Source organism: Callionymus lyra, chromosome 8, assembly GCF_982586985.1.
Source record: "Callionymus lyra chromosome 8, fCalLyr1.hap1.1, whole genome shotgun sequence".
In the NCBI taxonomy this organism is placed as follows: domain Eukaryota; kingdom Metazoa; phylum Chordata; class Actinopteri; order Syngnathiformes; family Callionymidae; genus Callionymus; species Callionymus lyra.
Genome location: NC_141825.1, coordinates 2,809,240 through 2,837,190, shown reverse-complemented (window position 1 = coordinate 2,837,190; position 27,951 = coordinate 2,809,240). Strand labels below are relative to the sequence as shown.

Below are 27,951 nucleotides of genomic sequence, written 5' to 3'. Positions count from 1 at the left end.
TTTTCAACAGTATCAGACAGAGATAATTATTTAAATACAAATTTCAATCCTTATGTTTTCTTTTTAAATGTGTCAACACCTGAGAGTCCCAGAAACACCTGAGAATAGTCCCTTGAATCCGTCCTGACCGAGGATCTACGTCGGCGTCGAGCTCGTGTGCAGGAGCTGCTCACACAAAGGATGTTGTTGTTTAACTGCACCTCAGTGGAAGCTCGCTCTCCCTCTCCCTGCTGTCTCCTCCCCCCTTCCCGCCTCCCTCATGAATATCCCAGCTCTCTGCTCCAACATTCATGAGCCGCTACCATACCGTAGTCATGTGCTCCGCTACTCCCGAGTGGAAAAAGGGGGGAGTGTCTGGTCGGGAGAGAGTCACAAATCCGGTGCGCGAGTGTGTGAATGTGCGAGTCTGAGGGAGCCGAGAGGAGGGAGAAGACCTGCTGATGCTGAGGCTGATTCCAAATCTCAACACGCATCCCTTTCCACTCGGCGAGGGAGCTCCCTCTCCCCCAAACTGACGCCTCTCCGCCTGCATGTGTGAGCGGGACGCCTGTCAGGGATGCTCGCCAAAGAGTGACTGATGAGAACCGGCGCTCCAGTGTGGAGGGTGACCCTCTGTGTCCGTGCACCTACTCGGGGAGAATCGGACGCCTGGCACTTCCACAATAATGGGCTGCAATCTGTGCACGTTACAGAAGCGAGAGGAACACTACAAGCTGCTGTATGAGATTGCTCAGGTGAGCTGACGCTCGTCCTCGTTGAGTCGGTGCTGTGTGTGATTCATGACTCTCTGCTGATGCTGCTGCCGCCGCTTCTTCGTCGGAAGATGCCTCTCAGAATAGATGCAGGGAGGATGTTTTAGGTACAGTCTTTCCCTCTTCACAGATGTTTGGATGCAGCTGTGAAGACAGTTCAGTCTCGAGAGTTTCTCAATGAGGGCTCATGGTAACAAAGTCATGGACGTTTGGGCTGAACTATGTTCTTCATAAGAAAGATCTCCAGGTTTCATCTGGAATACAGTACGGTCTCAGGATTGCTTTTAAACATAGATAACTCTTACTATCTTTCTATGTCGAAGGTCAAAGGCAGTGTTTGGAACTTTACTACTACTTTTGTATTGTCGTACGGTGCTGATTCTTTCCTCCTTCTAAAAAAAAAGTGGTTTTGTTTTTGTTGTACGGTGTCCTTGAGTGGCAATGAAGGTGCCTCCATATAAGAGTATTAGTTATTATTATTAATTTTCTTGAAAAACACAGAAGAGTTTATGTGTATAAATGTAAAAATGACTGGTCTGGTTCTTTACTAAGCATGTTTAGTTTCAGAGTCAACTTTGTTGCCCAGTAGAAGAACAAGCTTTAAAGGCTAGATTGTATATCCTACTTTTGTCTTCAACTTGGATTACACAACGATTACACAAACGGGCTTTCCCAAGCATGGCAAGAATACTATCTACAGACGTAGAACAAAGCAAATCTCCGGTAATAACTGAAAGAAAAGCGTATTCCATTATTTTCCAGTCATAAAGGTGTGTTAAGAAAACTCTTGTTTTTTTCGGCTTCATGTCTTTACATTGAATTCATGATCCTCAGAACTACATTGTCGCTCCTCGTATTGACTAATGGACTGGAAACGAGACAGATGTTTGACAACACAGAGCTGGTATGCAATGATTTAAAGTCATGTCATTATGCTTCTCCTCTCTGAACCGTGTCACAGGAATGATTTTCACGTGGTTCGTTTCAATAGGTGGTTGGAAACGATCCTTTGAAGAAGGTAAGGGTTGTGTTATTGTGAAAGGTACATCTATGAGCATATAAATGTGGTGACTGGATGAAATATTCAATCATACTAGTGGGAAAATTGTGGAATGTAACTTGGTTGCACATTCCGATATAAGCCAGACATGGTCGATATACAGTATGCATCTCTGGTTGAATTTTCTTGAGAAAGAAAAGTTGACTTTAAATCCCATGTGACCACGCTGGGATGGATAGTATGTACTGAGTCCGTCTGTCATTGGCTGGAAAAAATAAGCGAGAGCTCGTCGGTCCGCGCAGCAGTTGGAGAGATTTGTACTGAGCGTGTGAAGTCCGAGCGAAGCCAGCAGGCTGGAGCTGAAGCAGGACAAGTCGTTTCCAACTGTGTGTTCTTCAGCTTTGGAAAAGTAAATAAACACAGCAAAGTCCTCTTTTCGAGTGTGTGTGTGCCGAGGGATCTGCAGCGTGTTGACAGTCGTCTCCGTTCGAGTCTGGAAACGATCCAATTAAATGAAGGCGACGCCAAATGTTTAACGTGCCTTACCTTCTCGTGGCGTTGAAGCCGGTAAAAAAGTAGGCGAGACAAATGTTGGCGTCTGGTTGCTAAGAGAGCGTCTGCTACTGCTGAATATTAATTTGAAGATTAATTATTTGATGAGCACTCCAGTACAAGAGTGGACTTCTAATCCTGACATTCAACCCCGATGCTCTTCGTCATAATATCTGTGACACGCACTTAAAGTGACCCCCCCGCCGCCCACCACCATCTCACACGCCGTCCACCCTTCAGTGGCGCCGTCACGCCGCTGTAGTCACAGCCTCATTAGACATTTTATACAACGCTCTGCATTCATTAGACTTAAACTGTCTCCCCTACATTCCACCGTAGCTCCTCCAGCACACGGACCTACAACCGCACAGATGGTCAGACGGTTCTTCTAAAATCTGCGATAAATTGCGAAAAAACAATTGTCCAGAGGCCAGAACCGGCCCTTTAATTCACTCTTAAGGGGCGTCAAAATAGTGCTGTCTAGGTGCTTATCCTGGCTTTTCTGTCTCTCTCTTCGTCAGTTGTTAGGAAATTGTGCAGACTACTTTTTTTTTTTTTTCCTGTGATTTAGTGGAAGGGATCAGTATCTTTCAAGTGGGCTCGTCTCCAAGAGCACGCTCGCTGTTGACAGGATCTCTCAGGCACGTCTGTCCACCCACTGGTACAGGAGGATACTTTGTATGGAAGCTCCACATCAGCCCAGACTTTCTGAGCAGCGCTGTGGGAGTCGAGCCGCCAGGATGTGGAGAGCGGAGGATAAACACCAGGGTGGGAATTGACTATTGGTGGGGAGGTGAAAGGAGCAAAGCAGGGATTAAACTAAAAGTGTGAACAGGTGGACTTTGAGAGGATGATGGAGGTGTGATTTGAAAGTTATTTTCATGTGTCTTTTTAAACCTTTCTTTCTTTAGTTCAGAGGCAAAGGATTTTGGAGGTTGACATGACTTGAAAATGATCTCATTTCCACATACCAAAAATGAACTTTTAATTCTTCACACAATTGATTTTCATGTAACTTTTGTTTAAGTCACATAAAGTATTTTCCATTCGTAGTAAAAAGGTAACATTGAGGTCTTTTGTTGTCACTATTACCCGATGATTCCACACGAGGGCGCACCAGCGTGTACGTCTCTTGTTAAGTTTAGTTTTGTCGTTATTTCGTTTTTTAAATATATATATATTTTATAATTGTGAAAATCTTAAAACAATATACATATTGTAGTTGTCACTTTTTATAATTAAGTGTTTTAAGCATTGATCATTTTTATTTACAATTTTAATTTTAAATTGATCATCTATGAAAATGTTTTATTTTTTAAAAATATTTATATATTTTTTCTTCAAAGTACATTTTATTGATTTATTGAATTGTGTAGGGACTTGAGAGCTGCAGTGATCAGTGGCAATTTCGAGATTGTTTCTGTCGTGTTCTCCTTTAATCCTTCCATCATCCTTGAGCATGGTCCTGTATGGAAGCCCTCAAACGTTTAGTTATTGATCATGTTTCTGACACCTAACCATTGAATTTATATGTATTCTCTTTTTCTTTATGATACTCTTAATACATCTATACTTGACATAATGTAAAGAAATATGAGTAAGTAGTAAGTAAGTAGTAATACTAATAAGTTATTTTATGTTATATTTTTACATAGAATACACATTAATTGATTGGAATACAATAATGATAATTATTATTTTTAAAGCCTCTTTTTGTTTCTTAGTTTGTTTGTTTGTCTCTCACAACTATCACAGTAAATGATATCTACGCAATCTAGAAATGGTTGTAAATGAAATGATGCACAGTCATAATGTTTGCACTGTGAGGTGGAATATTCAAAGTTAGTTGATCTTGCTGTGACTGTGTTGCTGCACAGTCTGAATGAAGACGACGCTGTAGTGTTTCTTCCCTTGTAAACAAACACAGCCCCTGGCTAACAAGGGCATGAATATGTGTGCATACATGCTTACGTCAACTCTGGAGAGGGAAACGAGCTACAGACCATGGACAGACTTTATTTTGGAGGCGGATATGGAAACTCCTGCAGCGCCGCCTGTCACTGCTGTCACTGCTGTCACTGCTGTCACAAGACGCTTGTCATGAGGGTCTGATCCTCTTCTCTGCATATCTGATCTAATCCATCCTTTAATGGCCTCCTCTGATTTGTCTCATCTTAAGTGTCTCTGCCTTCAGGTCAGACTCTCTCTCTCTCGCTCTCTCGTGGTGATAATGCTGAGTTGGCAAAAGTGTGAATGCAAATGAGGCAGAAGTGCTTCGCTGGTGTCACAGCGTGACTGACCGGCCTTGCAGCAGGTTTGATTTGAGGAGCACAAGTCAGTCGCAGTGGTTGGTTACTCCCCCCCCCCCCTTCCTCTCGCACCCCGAAAACAATTTTGACACTCTTTCCTTCACCCTGACCCCACGAGCTGCGGGAGATTTATGAGTAGCCGGCTCTGTCTCTCGCTCTCGCCCCTCTGTTCTCACGGCCGTGGGTGTTCTGCATGGAAATGGGCTCACCTCTCTCAGCTGGCCTGCAAAGCTATCCCACTACTACTGACATCTTTTATTTATGGTATCAGCTTCCCTGAGCAACAAGACAAGAGGGATACTCTCCTCTAGCCTTTCCCCTTTTGTCACTTTCCAAACTCCCACTTTTTCCATTTCTTTGTCTGCTCTCCTTGATTTTTCCATCGATTCCTCTGACACTCCAATTTCCTGTACACCTGGACTTTACTGGATTCCACTCCAGTCAGCTTTCCAATCAACGTACAGTTTTTTTTTCTTCTTCAAGCATGAACCTGTTGAGCCGACCAGGACTTGATTTCTCCACCAGCGTGCCACTTAAGTCACTCCGCAGACAACAACACGCCGGAGTTGATTGGACAAGCACAGCTTTGTAATTCCCATCGCGTTGGTGAGACCCTTGTGAGGGTGACGCTCCGTCCCTGACCCGCTGGAACCCAGTGATGCGAGGATTTTTAGGGACTAATTAGCAGCTGTTGATGAGGAAATACATGAAGCAGCACGGAATAATTCCAGCAGCATGTTGATCTATTAATGCTCCCTTTATCTTGTTTAAATGATCAGCTGATAGATCAAAGAACATTTTTTTTATATAAGACAAAGACATTTATTGATATAGTAACACAAGAAATAAAAATAAAGTTTCTTAACTTATGTTTGTAAATAATATATATGAGACGAAAAAAAACATAAGACGAAGACATTTATTAATATAGTATATTCATCTCAAGTGTGAGTCTGTGGTGACTGTTCTGAGGGACCCTCAAGCCAAAAGACAGATGGAAGAAAAAAATGTAAATATGGCCTAAAAAATATATAACTTGAGTAACTGTAAGCATGACGATATGAATATACTTTAAGCTAAATATGTTTTTTGATATGTATAGTATATTTTTATTTTACTTAAATATGCTCAAACAAATGTGATGATGTAATAAGATCTTAATAATTGAATGCGCTTTATCAAAGAGCTATATAGCGATAAAAAATAATTCCTTGAAGTAATAATTCTCCCAAATTTTACTGATTTTCTACTCACCCTCATGTTGACTAAGCATTGGGATTTTTTTTAGGAGTTATCTATTCTTTTTTTTAAGGTTTAGGCAACAATGTAGCGACTAGAGCTCAATTGTCTTTGTCTTGCTCTTCACCCAAAAAAAACACACTTCAAAACATCTCCATACCTCCATGCTGCTTGTCTGTAATGTCCATCTTTTATAAAACGCATATATTTATTATACTTATAGTTTATATCAATACTTGCGTGTTTCTAGCAGTCTCTCGGCTCCTACTCTACTACTCTAGTAGAAGAACTCACATTTCTCCAATCCTTAAAACTCTTCATTGGCTGCCAGTTTCTTTAAGGCTCAACTTTACAATTCTGGTTCTTACTTTCAGATCTATTCATGGTCAGGCTCCCTCTGCTCTTGATAGAGTCTAGAACCTATAGAGTCTTCTAACATCTTAAGACGTTTTTATTCGTGCAGGCTTTTCCTTGATTTTCTGGAACTCCTGTGTTCGTCTCGGTGGTGTCTTGATCTTTTAAGCATATATTTGTAGTATAGTTTTGATCGTTTAATCGCTTACTTACTTACTCTAAGGGTGAATAGAACATTTTTAATTTTGGGTGAACTAACCCTTTAACTTGAAAATCCAACAAGAAGAATTAAAACTGTCTAAAAAAAAGAAAATAAGGAACTTGAGTGAGTTGTGTTTGAGTATAAAGTAGATTCGAAATGAAGTAGTCAAAATGATATGAAACAGCAGGTCTACTTTATAAAATATTTAATGCCAGTAATGTCAGAACAAAAAAGGAACTTTGTAAAAACAAAACAGGAATTTTTCATGGAAAAAGCAAGACAGTCACAAAGAATAGAATAGAAAAGCTTTATTCATCCCCAGAGGGGAAACACACTTTCACAACAGCGCAGTTTAAAAAAATAAAGTGCAAGGAAAAAGAAATAATAAAAGAGATAATACAAAATAAAATAAAAACGATCTTAAGAATATACAATTATTTACAAAAATAAGAAATTTAACACTATTAACAAAATAAAATAGAATAAAATAAAATAAAATAAAATAAAAATAAAAACGGGAAAAAAAAAAAAAAAAAAAAAAAGGTTGCCATTTTTCCGCGCCAAACTTGTCCTGCACTAAATCCCATGAGGAAAGGTGGGGGAGGAGGAAAACAGGAATCCCTGCTCTGCTCCTGACACAAACAAAACACTTCTGAACATAAAAGCACTTACACATTAGGTTTTTAGTTTGATTTTTCTGTAACTGTTGACCCACAAAGACTGCCAAACTAAGGCATAGGGATGCAAAGTAACTCCAGGGACACACAATCCCACAACAGACAGGGACTAAGTAGGTTTGGCTTCAGTCACATCACCTATTTTCACATTTATTCTCTTTAAACTCTCATAATGCAGGAAAATAATCTTTTTCTGCCTCATCTTAGAAGCACATGGAAAACAGGTTCTGGGCTCAATGAGGTGTAAACAACTGAGTCATGTGAATTAGAATGAAACTGTAACAACGTCCACACTTAGTTTGTCTAGTTTCTAACTGTGTATTCATGAATTGAATGTTGTACTCGTTAGGATAAATGTAATGATTCTTCTTCAGGGTCCGACCATGAGCTCGGCATTAGTGTGACCGCCTCGACAGCGTTGGGGAAATGAGGCAGATATGGAACCCATTTGCTCTCGGCGTGAAGAGACATCCTTCAGCGAGATGGATATTTGCTTCCTCCACGTTCCAGCAACTTGAAGGCGACGGTGTGCAGGAGGTCTAAGGTGGACACGGCGGACTTAATGCTGCACCTGTGAGCCAGCTGACCATGTGTGAAATGGATATGCATTTAGTAAAAGGTTGAGCAGCTATCACCAGCAGCAGCTTCCTCCGGAACACTCTGCATGGATCACGGCTTGCTGAAATGCTGCACCTGATGGATGATGGTGCAGTGGCATTTTATTTGCTGCTTAGTTAGCACCGTGCTCGTGAGTGATGTGTATGGAAAGTGCAGTTAGCAGTTGAAATATGATCCAAAGTTCTGACATATCTATAGATCTTGAGGAGTGTAACTATAAGGTTATGCTACCTATTAAAAAAACATGTTCTATAATGATGCACTAACAGAGCTTACTTTTAAGGAGGACCTTTTTTTACTGTCGAAATACCCATATATACAATATATAAGTGCTGTTTGCTGATGGTTCAACGGGACATTAGGGCCGTTGAAACCTCTTCCTCAGCCGACCGGCACCTTCCTCCCTCAGACTGTTGGCTACAAATGTCCTCATCCATCTTCTTGTCCCATTATGTCTTCTGAAGGATGTCTCTCAGCCATTAGAATCGATAGGTGTGCAGTGAGAGGGCGAGGCGAGGCAGGGAGGGAGATTCATCTTGGCTTCACACCAGGAGAAATTAGCTCTGAATTTAATCCTGACTTTCATCGCTGCTCTCTGTCAACTCCAGAGGAACACAATGGTCCATCATCTTTGCAACTCACTCGGGCAGAGACACGAACGAGGGAAACACAAATAGATGATGTTAGGAAATGAAGCAGGTTCATCATCGGACACAGCATGCTCTTGCCGCCTCTAACCAGATTCCATCGCTGTCAGCTAAGTGGGTTTGAATCCTAAATGAGCTACACAGATGCCTCGCTCGACGTTGAAGAGGCTTCTGGACCTCTGAAGGTCGCGAGACAAAACCTGAACATGAATATGTCTTCTACATATACAGTATAATCTAGTTCTCACTCATACTGCAGCTTCTTCTTACTATCTGAAGACTTTCTTCTTTAGAACGAAGATTCTTAAATAATCCAGAATAAATGCCTCAAACTATACTTAAAACGTAAATTTACACTTTTTATTTTAAGTTGACATTACATTTTAAAGATTTAGACGAAAACATCGACACAGAGATTCATCCGATCTTTGTCAGAGAATACTAATTCATGAGAAAATATCCTCAGTGACAAGATTCCTGCAGCATTTGTTTTATCCTCCGAATCAAACATTCCTTTGATCCTCCAGAGAGTCGCAGTTGGGGAGCTAACCCTTTATTCTTGTGAAAAACATATAAAACACTGTTATCTCTCACTAGAAAATTCTTCATTATCATAAGTAAATCCACTGCAGAGACCCGGTATGTAACGCTAACAATGTTCCCTGACATCACACAGCAGACAAAAACAAAGTAGGATATGTTTTGCTACTGAAAAATTATTCTTACGACATGATAATGATGATAGAAATAAGTTAAACAAAATGTTTCTGGCCACATAGACGGTACAATATGGACGTTCACTTGGTCCTAGGGTGAGCTTAAGTCCCCCCCAAAAAAGGCTGCAGTCCATGACGGTTATCAGTCAGTCCACTAATGCTCGGTGTGGAGCAGCAGAGGGGATTACAGAGTGCTCTGATGAACTGACCTTTTCCTTTTCATCTGTTCCTTATCTCAATAAGAACCAGCTGACCTTTGCCGCTGCATCAAATCTGCGTCTACTTACACGTCTTCAGTCATTTCAACGGGACACTTCAAGCTGGTTTTTATCTACCACATCAGCTTGCTCTGGGTTTCTCCCCAGACGAGCTGCTCGTAAGAACGTGTCTCGTGGTTGGAGAATTTATTTTGCCTGCCACTGATGTATTCACGGAGGTAATCATCTAATGCATGTGCTGGGAAAATGAATCCAATTTCAGACGCAAACAAGGTCTTTAAGGTTATGAAAGTCGTTCTCTGCCCCCTCCCTTTTCAATTTCTGCTCCCTCAGTGGTTCATCGGGATAAAGGGGGGAGTCTTCAGGGATCGGGGTGACATCAGCGTGTCGTCATCTCTGAGTAACACCGAGGGTTTTTATTGTTGTGAGCTCATCAAGATCAAACTCCGTCAACTTCAGTCGGACAAAGAGAGCGAAGAAGCGGATGAAGCGCATGCCAGAGTGCTTCACCGCGAGGTTCCCAGTGAACCAGAACATCAATCAAATCAATTCAACCTGCTGCGAGATGACTCTGTTTATAAGCAGAGAAAAGCTTTCAGGCGTCAAAACCGAAGGCGTCTTCACACGTGTTTAATCATCTATTAGTCATCGATTAGTGATGCCGTCAATTCACTAATGGGATTAGGAATCATTTACTAACCATACAAGCTTGATGAAGCTGTTCTATATCAATACAATTAAATGGTAGAGATTGATATATATATTCAAAACCTGTCTAGAGAAAGAATAGACACGAAACAGATATTTGGATTTCATATCATAGGGATAGATTTTGTTATTTACGGTAAAACAAACAAGTGCAACATGATTTCAAGAAATACAGTCCAAGTAGTCATAATAACACAGTTAGTTAGCAAATAAAATACATACATTTATAGTACTGAATGTAATAATCAAATTTTAGGAATAACAAGTTATTGTTTTTAAAAAAAGGGTAATTTCCTTGTTGATTTAAATGTATTTTAAATCGATGTTGGACCTCTATTGTATCATCAGTATGTGTCTGTTTGTACAAAAATCTCTTTTCATTGAAATATTTACATTAGAATATGTGCTTAAGCCCCGCCCACTGAAAACACTTTGGTTTTCTGGAGATTAAATCTTGTTTACCATAACCACACCCAATCTGCTGTGATCAAGCATTTGTCACTATGCATCATCAATCCCAGAAGTCTCCACTTCTAAGGGACTCGTTGTATAAACAAAGCAGGGCATGATTGTAGCTTGTGGGAGGATTACTATCACTTTAAATCTCCTCAACATACATGTTCTTGTTGAAGCCATCAGAGGAACTTCTCATGGCCATGAATGATCTGCTTCAGTATTTTGAATTTAGTAGATAAAGCAACAAAACCTGCTGCTCACTGTACTACTTGTGTGAAGAACAAATTATGACCACCAACTGCTCACTTCATCTCACATGGGTTATTCATAGAAACATGTTCGAGAGAACATGGGTCCATACTTCTCTGCATCTGTGCCTGTTTACTGTAAATATGAATGTGTTTGTTGCAGGTTTCAGGGGAAAATCTGGATGTTTTTTTTCTGTCCAACTTCTGTCCGTAAGTGTGTGTTGGAGCATGTGTGAGCGGGAGATGAGAACAGGCCTGACAGCTTGTGCCTTTCACAACAAACACTAGTGAAAATAAAGAGCTGTGAGTTTCACAGCAGGCTGTGCATCTGCATCCGGGGGTTGCTCTTTGCAGATTATCAGTGTTTAAGCAGACATAAGGGCGCTCATTAACTCATCTCTTTTCACATCGACAAGCAATTAGAGAAGACGCTTGTTTATTCTGCTAACCCAGACGAGCAGCGAATATTGATATCTCAAGATAAGTGGTCACTTTCGTTATAATATTGTCTTGAGAAGCTATGGTGTTGATATGTGGTTATATGTGTTGCTTCAGTTTGTTTTTAGTAGTGGGCTGATTAAACTTCATGAAACAGTGTCATGTTGTATAGTGGTCAGTAGGTGGCGCCATCTGTTTAAAAAATATTAAATGTCTCATTAGAACAGTTGTTATAGAAACCGCAATCTAGTGGACTTTGAAAGTCACTGTTTCATGAAGCTTCATCAGACTATCACAGTCTGTCTGTGTTGCAAGTGTAACTAATTAATTTCCTTTTTTATACACATTTTCCATAATGAACTGAAAACAAAAATATAAAATTTCATATAAAAAGCAATTACTTAGATAACCTAATAATTGTCATTCAAATGACAATCTTAAGAAAATGCATGTAAAATTAAGTCATGTTAAATTAACTAATGCCAAACCTTTTGATATAAATATTTTTCTATGAAAGTTTAGTTGCTGCAGACAAATAAATGAAGACACTATGACTGGCCTGGGTGAGGTGTTTATTTCGCTCTCTGTGCAATAATAAGAGGCATTAGTTGTGAGAGGGGAGTCGGATGAGCTGTTTTTCAATCAGATCTGTGGTCACTCACTATATATTTAACTCTTTAAATATAACGATTTGATCAACATTCTTGTTTGGTTCTGTTCCGCGATAATAAATTCTCAAAATATTCAACTTTTATTATTAAAGGTCTTGATATCTATGTGTAAATAGATGTACTTTTATTTCTAGCCAACTATCTGGTGGGCCACATAAAACCACTTCTCTGGCCATATTTGGCCCCCCGGTCTTGAGAGATTGCAACATGTGGTTAAGATATTTAATTTTTTAAGTTATTATTATTTAAAAAGACTATGTGCAGTTCCATTAAAAAGATGGCTGCACCAGATTTAGCACAATGCTACTTTCCATCTGTAGTCCTCAACAAAGATGCAGACAGTTTACATAATACATCACATATGAATAAAGCAAAAACACAATAATATACAAAAACACAATACAATCTAATAATGTCTTGAATTGTCACTTCATTTTGTTCATTATAAATCCCTTTTTTTTAAACAAGAAAAGTTATTAATAGTGTAGTATGACCAAGAGTGGGAAGAAAATGAGGATTTTTTTTTCATTGCAAGATGACAGAAGGTCTGACAGGCTACACAGGCTTTCTGTTATCTGGACTATATACAATGTGTTTGGCGTCCACTTTCCCCCCGAGCCGTTTGATATCAGCGGCAACATCTCCACTGACATTTGGAGAAATGGGATGGTGTCAGCCAAGGTGCTGCCTGCGTGATCTATAGCTGATAAAAAGGGTGACAAAGCCTCGGGTTCATGCGTGCGAGCGCTCCCAGCAAGACTACTCCTCATACTCGCTTTTTTTCAATCTTTTCTTCTCTCGCGCGTCTTTTCTTACTTTCATTTTTTAGTCTATGTGTCCTGTGAAGGCGGGCGGTGTGGGTTTTCTTTGACAGGTGTGTGTGTGTTTGCACATCCCGATGCCGCTGGAGGTCAGAGATGCTTTGAAGGTGAAGGCAGAGCGGCTCAGGGGAGGGTGTGGGGTGTCACGGCGGCCCTCGGGTGAGCCAGACACACAGGGTGTTGCACCCCGGGTCAGCAGACGGACCCTGCAGCTCCACTGATAAGTGTGCTCTGACAGCAGTGTGACGGGGAGGATGGTAGAACTCACATTTAACCGCCTCTGAAGACCAGAGTCCGAGGACATCTGGTGAACTCCACTGTTGCCTTCACATCACCATATGATGATATTTTTATTTTCATGTCTTAACAAGAAGGAGCTGTCTCACCTGCAGTTGATTCAGAACTCTGCAGCGAGAATTATGACCTGCTCTAGTAGAAGAACTCACATTTCTCCGATCCTTAAAACTCTTCACTGGCTTCCAGTTTCTTTCAGGATCAACTTTAAAATTCTGGTTCTTACTTTCAGATCTATTCATGCTCAGGCTCCTCCTTACATCACTGATCTGATCCAGCCTTACACCCCAGCTCGGGCTCTGAGGTCTGTGGATCAGAATCTACTGATGGTTCCTCACACACGGTTCAGGACCAGAAGAGAGAAATCCTTCCAGGCCGTTGCTCCTAAGCTTTGGAACAATCTTCCTCTCTCTTTGCTCTTGATGGAGTCTACTGACTCCTTCAAGAAACATCTTAAGACGTTTTTATTTGTTCAGGCTTTTCCTTGATTTTCTGGAACTCCTGTTGTGTTATCAGTTTTATCTTGATCTTTAAAGTATATACTTTATTCAATATTGTTTTGATTAAGTCAATCTTAAGTTGGTGTAAAGATATATGAACTTCAAACTGACCAAATGTGACTAAGTGAAAGAGTTTCATGGAAGACGTTCAGTGGAGATCAGATCTACAGCTTGGTTGTTTCCACGAGTGCCACAATGAAACACTGACACACATCCAGAGGCTTCACTTTTAATGAGTCGTTCCCAACACCTTCTTTCACCTCAGCAAGTGTTAGTTGAGCAGATCAAGAAATAAAATCCAAGTTGGTCCACAGTCAAGATCCATCAGGTCCATTGATTTACTCCTTTTTTCTTACCGGAAGAGTTCGCTGAATTTAAATTGCTACATGACTCTTGTTTATCGCAGTCAATCTCGTGCGTGTCATTCTGATCCACATTTCAATAGGAGCCGCAGAAGAAGAGCTGAACTATTTTAACAACACGTCCCGTCGTGATACGCTCTCCAGCACAGTAGGAAATAGATTCAATCATTGTGAGGCGGCAGTGTTTTCTCCCCCGCAGCATCGTAGTCAACCCGGCACCTCCTACACAACCCAGATTCTCTCACCATCTCAAAATCTCGCAGACTGACATGCTGAGGAGGGGCACGTCTGTCTGTCTGCCTCGTGGTGCTGAAAAAGTCAAATTTGGATTTGAAATGAAAAAAAGACTTGAAGATTGCTGACACGGACTCTGTGATGAGAACAATAAAGAAAAAAGCCTTGTTGTAAATAAGAGTTATTTTAGAGGGCAGGATCTTTTTTGAGTGTTTGTTCTTTGTATCGATTATTTCACTTTTTTTTCTTGATTTAAAGAAGAATTTCATTGACAGAAAGATGTAAAGAAAAGTCAAGTCCCATGAGGGTGAATGAAGCGAGAGGGCAATGTGTTGAGTTATAACTAGTGATGGTCTGGTGAAGCTTCGTGAAGCAGTGTCATTATTTATATATATGTATCAGAGTCCACTAGATGGCGATCTCTGCACTATTTTCCTTTACCAAACCGTGTCTGGCGTCTCTTAATTTGTCTCTGAACTTTTTAGGATGGGCTCTTCCACTGATCTTGTTCTTTCTATTCACTCCCATTGAGAACCTGAGCACCTTTAACTCTGACTCTTCATCTCGTCTGTTTGCTACTGTCACACTCGGCACTCTCTTTTGACTCCATAAAATATGTCTATTACTATTTATGACGAACATTGCTGCTTTTAATAATCGCAACTTCTCATTCATTCTTTTATTTTACGTCCCGCTTAATCCCATATGTGGGTTGAGGGGGGCAGGGCACACAAAGACAGAACTATTCACACACTCTCTGTTTGTATGATACCAATCAACAGCCAAATAAACAACGACTCAAATCCATGAATTAAGGGTAGATTTCACCAACAAAATTGGAAGACTTCATCATATTTTCATCTCATCTTAAATAAGAATGAATTATTTATCAAGACAATTTATTGTGTCATAGCAGTGTAGACAATAAAATGAAGTCGACAGAAAGTGAATTCATGCACTGGGATTAGCATACAATGTTAATTGTGATTAGAAAAAGCCATTTCACCTAATTTCTGTTGATTTGTGGTGGGAAAGAACACATCAACTAATGCACAGTGACTTCCGTGCACAAATAAACGAGTCACAGTATTTTCTAGATGTTCACACTGTGCATCGATCGGGCTGTCTTAGAGTAAACAAATGGAGTGTGTGCCACTCCGAGTCAGGGACAGAGGACGTGTAGAGGGGTCACTGCCGAGGCGGTTCTGAGTCCATTACTGTCATTGGCTCGTCACTAACACTGACTTTCATTGGTCTGTGTCACATATAAAAGTCGAGGACGTTAACATGGATTGTCAGGAAACTAACTTCTTTCAAATGTGAATAAGGATGAGGATTTATGAAGGTTACACCGATTGTGAATGTTTACAGGAATAATATCGACCTGGGACTACCTTTATTTTCTGAGATGAGCGCCTAAAGGACAAAGAATGAATCAATATTAGTGTAAATTTATAGATATGTTTGAGCAGAAATCATGTTGTGTTTTCACCAGGGCATTGGAAGGATGGAGGGAAGGAGGAAGCACCTCCTGTTGCCGACATCTGTGTTTCCTCTTCTGGAGTGCTGTTTAGCTGTTTGTGTGTTTTTGCACCTGCACACATTAAAATCGTGTTTTCCACAAGATTTCCTAGCTCGAGGGAGAGTTGTATTTCAGGAAACACACAGCTTGGCAATATCCTTGCTCCTTCGGGTGTATATATATCTTGCTTGCTCTTCCTTGTGCACAATTGAATTTGACAGTCACAAACTGAGGGAGTTACACCTTTTTTCTCGTCTGACACTGCCGTCCATGGCTCTGCAGGGCCCCGGGTGCTTTCATGATGTAAAGACTCTTACGACCAGGCAGGAGAGATACAACTCCCTCAGTCACTGAGTCCTACTCCCTCTGTGCTTCACATCATATTGATTTGCAAAAAAAGTAACATTTACTTTTACTTTAGCAGTTAAATGAAACTTGTCGGAGCTATCAAGTGTCTTTCTTTAAGAATGACAGTCACGCAATTTGAGCCATTCTCACATCACACATGACATTAATCACACTTAGATTTGCCCATTCAATAGCCTATATTTCTTTTTGTTATGATAATAAACGTTGGTCCACTCCCATAGCAAAGCAAAATTGAAGATGAGATCTCATTCATGTCACATTTACATCTTCTAGATATAAATGAGCACTGATCGAAACAAAAGTGGTTTGAGACGTACTGTACCATCTTCGAATATTTGAGTTCTCAGATTCTCTTACAGTTTCTCTTTTCTAGTGGAGTGCAAGCTCTCAAATGAATCTCAATATGAGCTCAAGAAAGCCTTTGTCAACAGATGTAGAGCCAGAGCGGGTTGTTATTATTTTCAAAATAAAAGTTAGTATAACGCCATAGTTCAAATGGTTTACATTTGTTTACTAGACAAATGCACTTTACTTTATTTTTGCACTTAACTAGATTTAAACTATTATGAAAATAGTTTCTCATTTGTATGGATGAGAATTCAAGTTGAAATAAAAGAAAGAAAAAAAAAATGAAGTACAGAGTGGTTATTAATTGATTCATTTAAATTGATTGAATCTACTGTGAAAATACTTTACTGTTTTAACTTTTCAATATTAAGTATTTTTTTTACAGTCTTTTCTAATTGCTTAAGATAATGAATTTTTAAATTGCATTCTTAATTAGTTCTTTTATTTCTCAAATACAGCCTGGACCAGGTGTTGCGACTATCATTCTCATATGTAGCGCAGGTATATGGTGTCATAGCTTTAGCTCAGATTTTAGTCTTTTGGTCCATGGCCTGAAAGGTTGTGGGTCAATCCCAGCTCTGGACTACATTGTGTAAGATCTCTTTTAATGCTCATACTTCTCAGATTTGTCTCATTAAAGTCTCAGATTGATCTCATGTTATTCTCTTTTGATTCTAATTCAAATATAATTGAGATCAAGGGGATATAATTATGAGATCTCCTCTGTTTATCCTGCTTCTCAAGTATCACTCAAATGGTTTTCTCAATTCAACCTCCTTTGTCTTCCTGGTGTATTTTTAGATTATGTCTTGCTCCTAAGGGTCCCATTGGAGAAGTAATTCAGAAGCAAATGATCACAGAATGATATGAACATGAGAATCTCAAATTGATCTCAAGAGATGAGATTGAACAACGGATGAGCAACACATTTTTCCTATGGGCTTTGCCTTTTCCAGGTGACCACAGAAGACTTAATGTTAACCGCAATATTAACCAATCAGAAACAACATAAGGCGGGTCTGAGATCTTTCACGACTTCACCATTATTTTTTTACTTTAAGAATCTACTTTTGGTTCCTCGCACACGGTTCAGGACCAGAGGAGAGAAATCCTTCCAGACTGTTGCTCCTAAGCTTTGGAACGATCTTCCTCTCTCTCTGTGTTCAATGGATCTACTGACTCCTTTAAGAAACATCTTAGGAAGTTTTTATTTGTTCAGGCTTTTCCTTGATTTTCTGGAACTCCTGTGTTGTTCTCAGTGTTATCTTGACCTTTAAAGTATATACTTTATTGAATATTGTTTTGATTGTTTAAGCGCTTTGTGACCCTGGTCTGGAAAAGCGCTATATAAATACAAATTACTTACTTACACTACACACACAACACAGAAACAGCAGTGCGTTGTCAAGTCATAGTAACTTAACAGTTTAACATCAGTCATGAGCCACATTTTAATCTGGAGATCTCTCGCTTTACTTCAATGTAAATTCCACAAACGCCATTCAGCAGAAGGAAATAATGAGGTTAACAATCTGACTCATAAAATTCATGTTCGTTATCCATTTATTTATTTATTAATTTTTGTTATCCTTCATTATTTTGTTCCATATTTATTGATTGAAAACACATTTAGATTCATATTTCATTTAAAGAGGCTAGTTTAAGATGCAATTAGTCAATATTTTCCCTGAGTTACAATCATTGACTGCCGTAGATCTCCTCGAAGGGGATAGATAAATGAAATCATCATATTCTAACCATCTTAGTCATATGACTTTTTCAAAGATGACAGCTTTATGATGCTATACCCGGCATGAAGATTAGGACATCAGTCTTATAAATCATATAAATCCACATTAAAAAAGGCCAATTTTTTGCGTCAAGCTCTTCATGAGAATCCAAATTCCCTCCCGTTTATGTGAACCAATCTAACCATTTCTTGCTCAAAACACAGTCTAAATGTCTGCTTTCCTCTACATACACCTTCTTAAGTGACATCATTCAGTTGAGTTATTCTGACTTAAATCAGCAGAATGAGGTGCTGAAATGAGTATTTACGTCACAGGTGACAAATCCTGCCTCCAACATATGTTAGAAGAGCACTGAAGCGTCAGATGTATAATGGATGATTTATCTTTACAATAAACAGGTGGGTTCATTGGAAAGTCAATTCCAGCTTTTATATTTAATCCCACTATCAGCCCGCCAACATCCCTTGAAGGACTCGACAGGATTTCCACCTGCACTTCACTAACCATTTCATGTAACTTCATGGTTTTGGAACTACAGGGCAGATTGCAAAGAGTCTAACAAGACACAAATACTCATCTAAATGTTGTTGATTTCATTTACTTCATCCTTAGTCTTTAACACAAGCAAAAAAAGGTATAGAAATGTATAGAATACTGAAAATATCGCATTATAACATTCATTTAAAACAATTAACCTTTTCATTACATTGTGTGTACCAAACACAATAAACCAGTAGATATGAGAAAGACCAGACAAAACAAACTTGTATTCTACTATTTTTCCTCTGAACATTTTGTGAAAAAGACCTCCCCCCAATGTATTCAAAGTGTTTTTAGATCATTTTTTATTGTTAAAAGGTAATTAATAATTGAAGTCGCTACAATAATGCCAGTGCAAGCAGATTTTACTAAGCCTGTAGAATTACAATCAACGATGACATATTAAATATGCATTACATATGATAAAAACAGCTGAGTAAGCATTCAAGATTGATCTTCTTTACTCTTTATTTGAGTTGAATCATACAATAATATTTATATTTATATATAAATATTTATTATTGTTGAAATGTTGTACGGTTAATTATATGATGAAACAGCAGAGGCCGACAACAGTTACTCTTTTACTAAACGTAATATCAACTAGACAAGTAACTAGCTCCATGTGAACGGTTGGACGAGCAAGAGTAGTATTTTTGTCGTTTTCTTTCAATGGAAATTAGTTTTCTGTTTTTGCCAGCCACTGTGCAGATGGACATCTGTGACCATCCGCTACAGAGTTGTCATCTAATGCTAAATGTTTGTTTGGTAGAAAGGACCAGATGTTATCAAGCTTTAACCAGTTGGTGCTTCTGTTGCTTGGGACTAATTATCCTTCTCACTTCCAACTTTAAATACCCGCTAACAGTATATCATTTGAACTCACTGTAGTTATAATAGCGTTTTATTATTCACATTAATGGTCTCCATCTATTGTTTCTTCTCTGCGTGTGTTCACGACTTCTAATCATTCGAAAAATCAGCGAGGAACAGACGCTTTGCTCCTCAGCTCTTTGGCTCATCTAATTATAAAACACTAGGTGAATGTGGAGCAGATGCCATCCATCAATGCACCACCTTCCAACCAGAGAGCCATTTGGTCTCAGCCTAGTGTTACATTGGCTCCACATGAAGTCATGATCCCTGCCAAGACCATGCATAAATGAAGCTCACGTCTTGCCAGTCATGAACACTGGTGTAAGAGAACAAAGGGGAAGTCGGTTAAATTGCTTTTTTTAACATAAAATCATAAGTTTTGGTTTGATTGTAATGCATGATCAGGAAACAGAAAAGTCACACATCCAGCACATGATGGGATATAAGTTGAGAACTTTGTGTCTCCTTTTACAGTGAGAGACGACAAATAGGAATCTTTGTAGTCAAGATAGACCCGTGCTTGAACAGTCATCAAACGGTAGATGACGTTAAAGCCCCGAGAAGCCAACAATGAAAAAGTTGTTGAAGGAACTCTTGATACAACAACGTCATACCTGAACTTTTAACAAAACAAAGGTCACTCTCCATTTGTTTTTGTTTATGCCCAATTAGTACATTATTTTCGGTACTTCATTTTTAAAGGTATTTCTGATCCTTTATCTTTAAAGATACAAGCTTCTGGAAAACTTCTGTGACAATATTTAGTGTTTCAAAAGACATACAGTAAACCTCTGGGTTTTATTCTATTTTAATGGAAAGCTTCTCACTCTTCAACTTCAGCCGTTGAAGGGTCTAATCAGATGTCTACCTTTAAAGAAACATTGTGCATTCAAAAGAAAGACAAGCACCTTTAATAAATATTGCATCCATTATTATTTAATTTGGAGAAATCTAGCAACGATATCTTAATATGAGAATGAACATTGTTATATAATGCTTTTATACTGTAATTACTCTGTGCATTAATATGTTCTGATTGTATTTGGGTAACTTATTATTTAATTGTTTCAAATTTAACTGTTACTGTCTTGAACCTTATTTATTAACTTTCCAAATCACAGTATTGTATTTTATTGCGCAATCATTTTAATTTTTGAGGGAATGGAGTTTGATTCTGAAATTTTTTTCAAATGTACCTATTTTACAAAAGAAAATGGTGATCATTTTTTATTTTTTTAAATACTTATTATTTTTCATAAAATACCTAACAGTTTCCGTACAGGATTCTTAAGAAGGGGTTGTATTTCCTCATACCAATAATAAGCAGCAGCATTACTGAGTGAAAAAATGTAAGGTTTTTGTGAACCCTTTCGAAGAAGTAATAGCCGTTCTAGCTTACTTTAACTGAACACCTAATGCATTTCAATCCAATTAGTATCTCGTACTTCAATTAGATTGTTCTTTTGACTTCATAAAATCAATGAAAGCCAAGTGAAATGTATCCATTGTAATGAGGTTTAAGAGGTGTTGAATATGCAATTTCACACTTATTGAAACTGTTATAACTGTTAGTACTATTAAATAGCTCCAACACATGTCCTTGATAGTTGCTGTGCAACAGCGACACATTGAATAGGTCATTCTATTCAATGTCTGGGAGTTCATTGAACATTAGAGTTTAAAAGCAAGTTTATTTTTTAGAGTTAATGTCTTCAGTTAACCAAGAGTGATGTAGCTGTGTCTGCTTGAGATCTTTGTTCTGAGGTTCCATCAGGTCCTCGACTGCAACTGATGTCATGCTTTATTCTGTCCTTATTTAACCGTCGCTGTCGCACTGGCTCAGGTGTGTGTCCTGAAGGCACAGCAGGTTGATCAGATACAAGATTATAAAATCGTAACAGGTTAAATGCAGCTAAAACTTTGAGATCAATAACTCTTTCAGAAGGACGACAGTAGAACACATATATTATTGAACTAAAGGCAGGCAATGAAAACAAAACAAACACTGAAAAACCTGAAGAGATACTCGACAAAGAAAGTCCAGGAGTTGTGTTTACAGTAACAATTTAAAAACATGGGCACTATTCAGTGGATTTCGGTTTTAAAATGTAGCAGAAAGCTTCCAGTGAAATAAAAGTTTGAAATTAAGTTCAGTTTGGAGAGTATTTCAAGAAGATGGGGCAGAGAAACTAAAAGCTTTTTTTCCCATTAAGGTCCAAACACGTGGAGCAGATGTGTGCAAAACATCATTTGAAAGCAAGGCATAATGGCTTCTGGTTTGTAAAAAAAAAAAGGTGCTTAAATAGGTGGGGATCATACCGAGAAGAGTCTTATACAACATAGTCATCCAATTTGTGAAGCGTGTTTTAGACAGAGAGGTCACAGAAGCTATGGCAAACAGTTTACATTGTTCACTGATGAACCTCAGAGCACAATGATAGACCAGAGTCAATGATTGTAGATGTGGAATATACTGTATCTCATCTATGGAAGCCAGTCAACAGGCTCATGCTCAAGTATCTCTAAACATCTTCTACATACCCATACATTTCATTTGTGATGGAAGGATGTTGGGAACAAATAAAGTGCTAGGCTATTTCCAGTTAGCTGTTTTTACTTGTGTGATAAATTAGATCAAAGCACTATGTCTAGAATGCTCCTACGTCTCTGTAAGATGTCATTAAACCAACAGAAATCAGAACGAGATTTGTTACTTTGATTGTAAGGAGGTGTAATTGGAAAGAAAGAAGGTTTACAGGGTAATATAATTTGACATCATGTCCTCCTACGACACCCTCCTACTGGCGCCATTAACCATACAACCACTCTGTGTTGGGGAGTCAGAACATCTGTCCTCCGTTCCTGGCATGAGTGTGGGACCCTCCCCTAAGGCCACAAGTGACCAGAACTGTAGTCAAGTGTAGATGCTGAATAAACACATAATATCAACAGGATCATAGTGGATTTGTTTTTAATATTGCCCTGTGAAGTAGCTAGACAAATCCTCGTAGAAGTACACTCATGTTGTGAACAATATCATGCACCAAGAACCTCCATTATGCACCCGACCATCAATCTATCACGGTATTAACTGGTGAGTGCAGGCAGATTGCAGTGGTGGTCCCCCAGCGCTCTCCAGAATGAGAATAAATGAACAGACCCTGGCATGAACAATGCTTTATTAGCGCCATTAGCTGAGGAAACCAGAGCCTGACAAAGCAGGAGACCCCAAACACACCACCCCAGTCGCCACATACGTGGCCTACTTATGGTTCCCATGACAGTGCGAAGAACACCCCCCACCGTAGCACACATGAATACCATTACCACATTACGCACCAGCCCAGATCTTCCGGCTGTTCGCCGCAATCAGTGAACGTGGTTCTGTCGTTTTTCCCTCTCGTGTCAAAACATTGGGAGTGAGTGAGTGCTAAGATGGACTCACTCCATAAGCTCAATATGTTCATCAACACCATTTTTTTTTTTTCATTTTCTCCTCGAAGAAACTTCCAAGAAACGGCTGAATCATTAATCAGGAAGTTCATCGCTTGGTAATCATTTCCTCCCTCCACTTGAAGCTCTTGACTCCACAATGGTGCCAGCTGTTCATCAAAAGAGTTGCTTGTTGTTGTTTTTTCTCGTGCATACATTAGCACTGCCAGGTGGAGTAGTTTCTTATTAATGTATTCTCCATCAGAAGCCATGTAATGCTACGGCTCATTTACTGTGCAACACCTCGGGTCATACAGGCATGTTTTGACAGGTTATTTTATTACTTTCCCAATGAAGTCATTTGTGTTTTGTTGGAGGTTGCTGAGGGTCTTTGTTGAAGAGCAACACTGAGTTATTGCTGAAAGTTTTACGAAAGAGGCAACTAGAGATACTCAATATTCAAATAGTGCTTAAAGTGCAACTAATATAAACTTAACTCTCCTGGGTAACTTTTTTCAAATGTTAAAGTCTTCCTTGCCGAGATATAGTAAGTTATTCATCTTGATCATAACTTTATAAAGTTCTCCCCCGTCTGACGAGAGGTTACGAGAGCGGAGAAATTATCATGTGATAATGGACATTACTCTTCCTCCAGCCAGCTGCAATCACACCAGCTTTGTTTATACAACGAGTCCCCTGGAGGTGGATACTTCCGGTTCAGATCCTGGACTATTCACAGCACAGTGGGCGTGGTTATGGTTAACAATTCTTTTCAGTTTTCAGGGCTTCTGAACATTTTCTAATGTAAATATTTTAATTAAAAGAGTTTTGTACAAACAGACACGTACTGATGAGTACAATAGGTACAATAGAGTTCCAAGACCAATTTAAATGACACATTAGTTGCGCTTGATGGATCTACTGACTCCTTTAAGAAACATCTTAAGACGTTTCTATTTGTTCAGGCTTTTCCTTGATTTACTGGAACTCCTGTTGTGTTATCAGTTTTATCTTGACCTTTAAAATATATACTTTATTGAATATTGTTTTGATTGTTTAAGCGCTTTGTGACCCTGGTCTGGAAAAGCGATATATAACTAAAAATTACTTACTTACTTACTTACTTTTCAATTTCTGGAATGTCGATATTTCAAACAATTTTTCATAGCCGCTTAAGCTGGAAGCACAAGAGTAAGACACATAGAATAATGTGAGAAACAGCTGAGATGCTAAAAGAAGACAAAATTAGGTAATGTTTTCATATGGGCAGGTGACTGTCCTTGTCTTGTTTTATCTAGCCATGTTACTGCTGCTTTACTTGAATATACAAAGTATATATATATATATATATATATATATAGATATATAGATATATAGATATACACAGTATGTATTATTTACATTTGTAGTGAGGGGTGTGACCAATATGTGTACTTTTGTATCCCCCTTTTTACATTTTATTGATACAACTCATAGCAGAACCACAGTTGGAAACCTTTAATGCCAGTGGTATGCCAACATAGGAATTAAATAATGAAATAAGATACACAAAATAAGGCATATATTCCGGAGACTACAGTATTTTAATGTGGTCTCATAGCTTTAACAAAGTCCCCTACCTTTGAGAACAGTCCATAATATATGACTGAATTCTAGATCTATCCATCCAACAGTTATCCTAATTGTTGAGTAGTTACGGCAGCTCTTCTCTCATCCTAACTGTGTAATCAGGACACAGTTGGAATCCCTAAATTGCATCCAATTTTCATACCTTCCTTTTGTTTATTGACTGCGGGACATGATGACAAGTGTGACTCGAGTTGGTTTTTCTGAAGAAAACCACGGCAGCCACCCATCTAACCTCTGGCTGGCACTCTCGCCGCACCACGAGCGACACAGCAGGGGGCCTTGAAGGAGATTGATTACACGAGCGATGACTCTTGGAAGATAATGTCCTTCCGTTTAATCATGCTTTGTGCCGCTGCTCCTTACAAGGATGAGATTATCATCGGCAACTTCATCAATGTCTCATTGTCAATGCAGTCGTAATTGGACAGCTCTGCCATCCTTCCAAGTTTTCCCCTCGTTGAGTGATGTATGTCCTTATCAGAGAAAAAAGGCCTTTTCTGAATGCATCATATTCATGTTTTCCTTTTGAACCGACGCACGAGACAAAGTGTGTTCATGTGGTGACATAACAACAATCTGTCAACTGCCTCCGTGACACCAGCTGACTGCCATCAAATATTGACATTCAATGATGAAAGAATCAAACATCTTCTGTCCTAGCATTCTAAGTTAGGGGCCACTGAACCTTTAAAGCTAAACTTGAGATTGCAACTTTTTATATGGATTTCAAATCATTTCCCATATTAGCAGACGCTTTTGAAGTTTGCATTTCAAAACAATAGAAGCTCTCTCCTGTTTGAGAATTAAAGCTAAGAAATGTTGATCTAGTGTAAATGACTGTGGATCAGGCATAATTTATGTTATGTACTAAATAGAATGCAAAACAACATATACGTATATTTAGTGTAGTAAGATACAAGTAAAACTACACATATATTACTTGGATTCGACCAGAAGATCAAAGCTGATATATATAAGTAAGTAAGTAATTTATATTTGTACAGCGCTTTTTCAGACCAGGGTCACAAAGCGCTTAAACAATACTCAATAAAATATATACTTAAAAGGTCAAGACACCACTGAGACAAACACAGGAGTTTCAGAAAATCAGGGGAAAGCCTGCAAGAATAAACATTTCTTAAGATGTTCCTTGAAGGAGTCACTATGAGTGAGTAGTAATGTGTGTAATGGAGTTCTTTTCTATAATTCCCTCAGAGGTTTTTTTTTTTTCATCACCACTACCTGACCTATCTCACAGCTAATGACTAACAGGCAGCTCATTGGCCAACTGCTAAGGGACCAACCTTTCAAATACTGCTTTATTATTTGCTCTGGCACGGCTCCCGTCGACACCTGACCTCCACTCTCATTCCATCCCGCCACAGCGACAGCTCGCAAAGACAAAGAGCTAGTTGGAGAGAGAAAGAGAGAGAGAGAAGGGAAGTGAGACGGGAGGCCTTTGTTGTGATCAGGCGAGCGTCTGGGTTTATGTAAATAGTGCTTATCCAGTGTTAATTGCCTCTGCTGCTGGGATGAGCATATTAAATGTGAAGGAAGTAATTCGATGCTCTTTGCAGACCACCGTGAACCACACTGGTGTTTGTTGTTGGTGCCATCTGCTCCCAATCTTGTCAGTCACTCAAACGCAAAGAAGTCAAATTAGAAAATGTATTTGATGAAATATGAGTGATTGTTCACTGTATGCATCACTGTCAACACAAGTTATTATGGTGTGCCAGGCTTCAAATTTAAACTGGTCAAGGGTTAGAAGAGCATACATTTTTGGGCACCAAGGCAAACATTTCTTTTGAAGTAGGGGCACCACAGGAAATGTGTACATATATATATATATATATATATATACGGTATATCATGCTCTTGTTAACGCCAATTGAAAACAAACAAGAAAGTCAAATGACAACTTCAATATATATATATATATATATATATATTCATATAAGTCATTCATTTGACTTACAACAAATAGTCCAATAACATTTTTAAATAATGCACTCGGGTTTGACATAATGTCATTTTAGCATATCAGCTATGCATTAACATCTTGTGCTTCTACTGCTTGTTAATTATTCATTTATAACAAATATGTATTATAAAAAATATTCACGAACGTAAATAAAACGCTTTGTATAAAAAAGCTCCTGACATACATGTTTAAGTAATGAGAATTACAAGAACATGATAATAAATCACTGGATTATATGTAAAAGTAAAATGAATAATGAGATTTCAGGAACTGGCCAGTTTTGAGGGCAAACGAACCACTAAATACTTTTAGCACTGCATTTAAACAATTAAATAAACTTACCTAAAAAAGTTGAGTATTTTGTTACATTTTTTCCCAATAGCCTGTAATTCCTCGTCTTTCCCTTTTTTTCACCCTTTCCTTGCTCTGCATTTTTAAAGTTCTTCCTGTCGTCCTTCAAGACGCTGACGTAGCGAGTGTATCACTCGGAACTGCTCGGCTGTTTCCATCGTCAGTTAACCTTTGACACAAGCTTCCAGAATGGCTGCGCCCATGTTGTTTAACTTTTACCGTTAGATACTGAACAGTTGAAAATGTTAAATAACAGTGAAGTCGGGACGATTTTATTATGTTCATTTGACGAAACAATTACACTAACAGTATTTATTAACAAATCAAAAGCCAAGGGCGGTCACGGAAAGTTGTTGCCGTAAACACGGGTACATTTTTCTGGGCATTACGGGAAGTGTGGAGGACGTCACAGCAAGTGTTGGGTTGCCGCAGTGAAATTCGAACCCTGGTGTACATTTCTTCAAAAGACCATAGTGTACTAAAAAGATTTTTGAGAACATCATATTGTCTGAACACACTACAGGACCAGAGGAGAAAAATCCTTCCAGGCTGTTGCTCCTAAGCTTTGGAACGATCTTCCTCTCCCTCTGTGTCTATTGACTCTTTCAAGAAACATCTTAACACATTTTTATTTGCGCAGGCTTTCCAGAGAGGCGCTTTAGAAATAACCATGACATACTTACTTACTCACTTACTTAGTAAATCATTGTTCTTTTGTGGGTCAGTGGTCTTAAAAAGCAAGATTTGCTCATTCAGAGGAGAAACTTTCAATTTTTTACTCAATCATTGTGAAATTAAATATTACTCGGACATAATCTTATTTCAATGTTTTATTCTGTACTGACACCACAACAAATTCCTGTGTTGTGTTTACAACACTGGCCATACAAGTTTCTGATTCTGATATCGTGGCCCTCCTGATCAATGGGTCGACCTAATGACCATAAAAGCAGCTCTTTGGTTCATTTTTTTGGGATCGAAAGCGGAGGGTGCATACATGCTGGACCTACATGGATTTGCTTTCATTTGTTTGTTTTTTTTACACCTGCAGTTAGTGATGAAGCTTCATGAAGCAGTGTCATGTTGTTTAGAGGTCAGTAGGTGGCGCCAACAGTTTAAAAATTACATTTTGT

The 27,951-nt window shown here is 38.8% G+C and overlaps 1 protein-coding gene across 1 annotated transcript in view; it reads left to right on the top strand.

Moving 5' to 3' along the window:
* The first annotated feature begins 445 nt into the window (after nucleotides 1–445).
* Nucleotides 446–27,951, top strand: part of LOC148072703 (PDZ domain-containing RING finger protein 4-like) — a 66,891-nt gene continuing 39,385 nt past the window's right edge. The window contains exon 1 of the mRNA XM_087797103.1: nucleotides 446–734. Within this exon, the coding sequence (XP_087653229.1) occupies nucleotides 666–734 (69 nt within the window). The 5' untranslated portion in view covers nucleotides 446–665. The remainder of the gene's footprint in view (nucleotides 735–27,951) is intronic.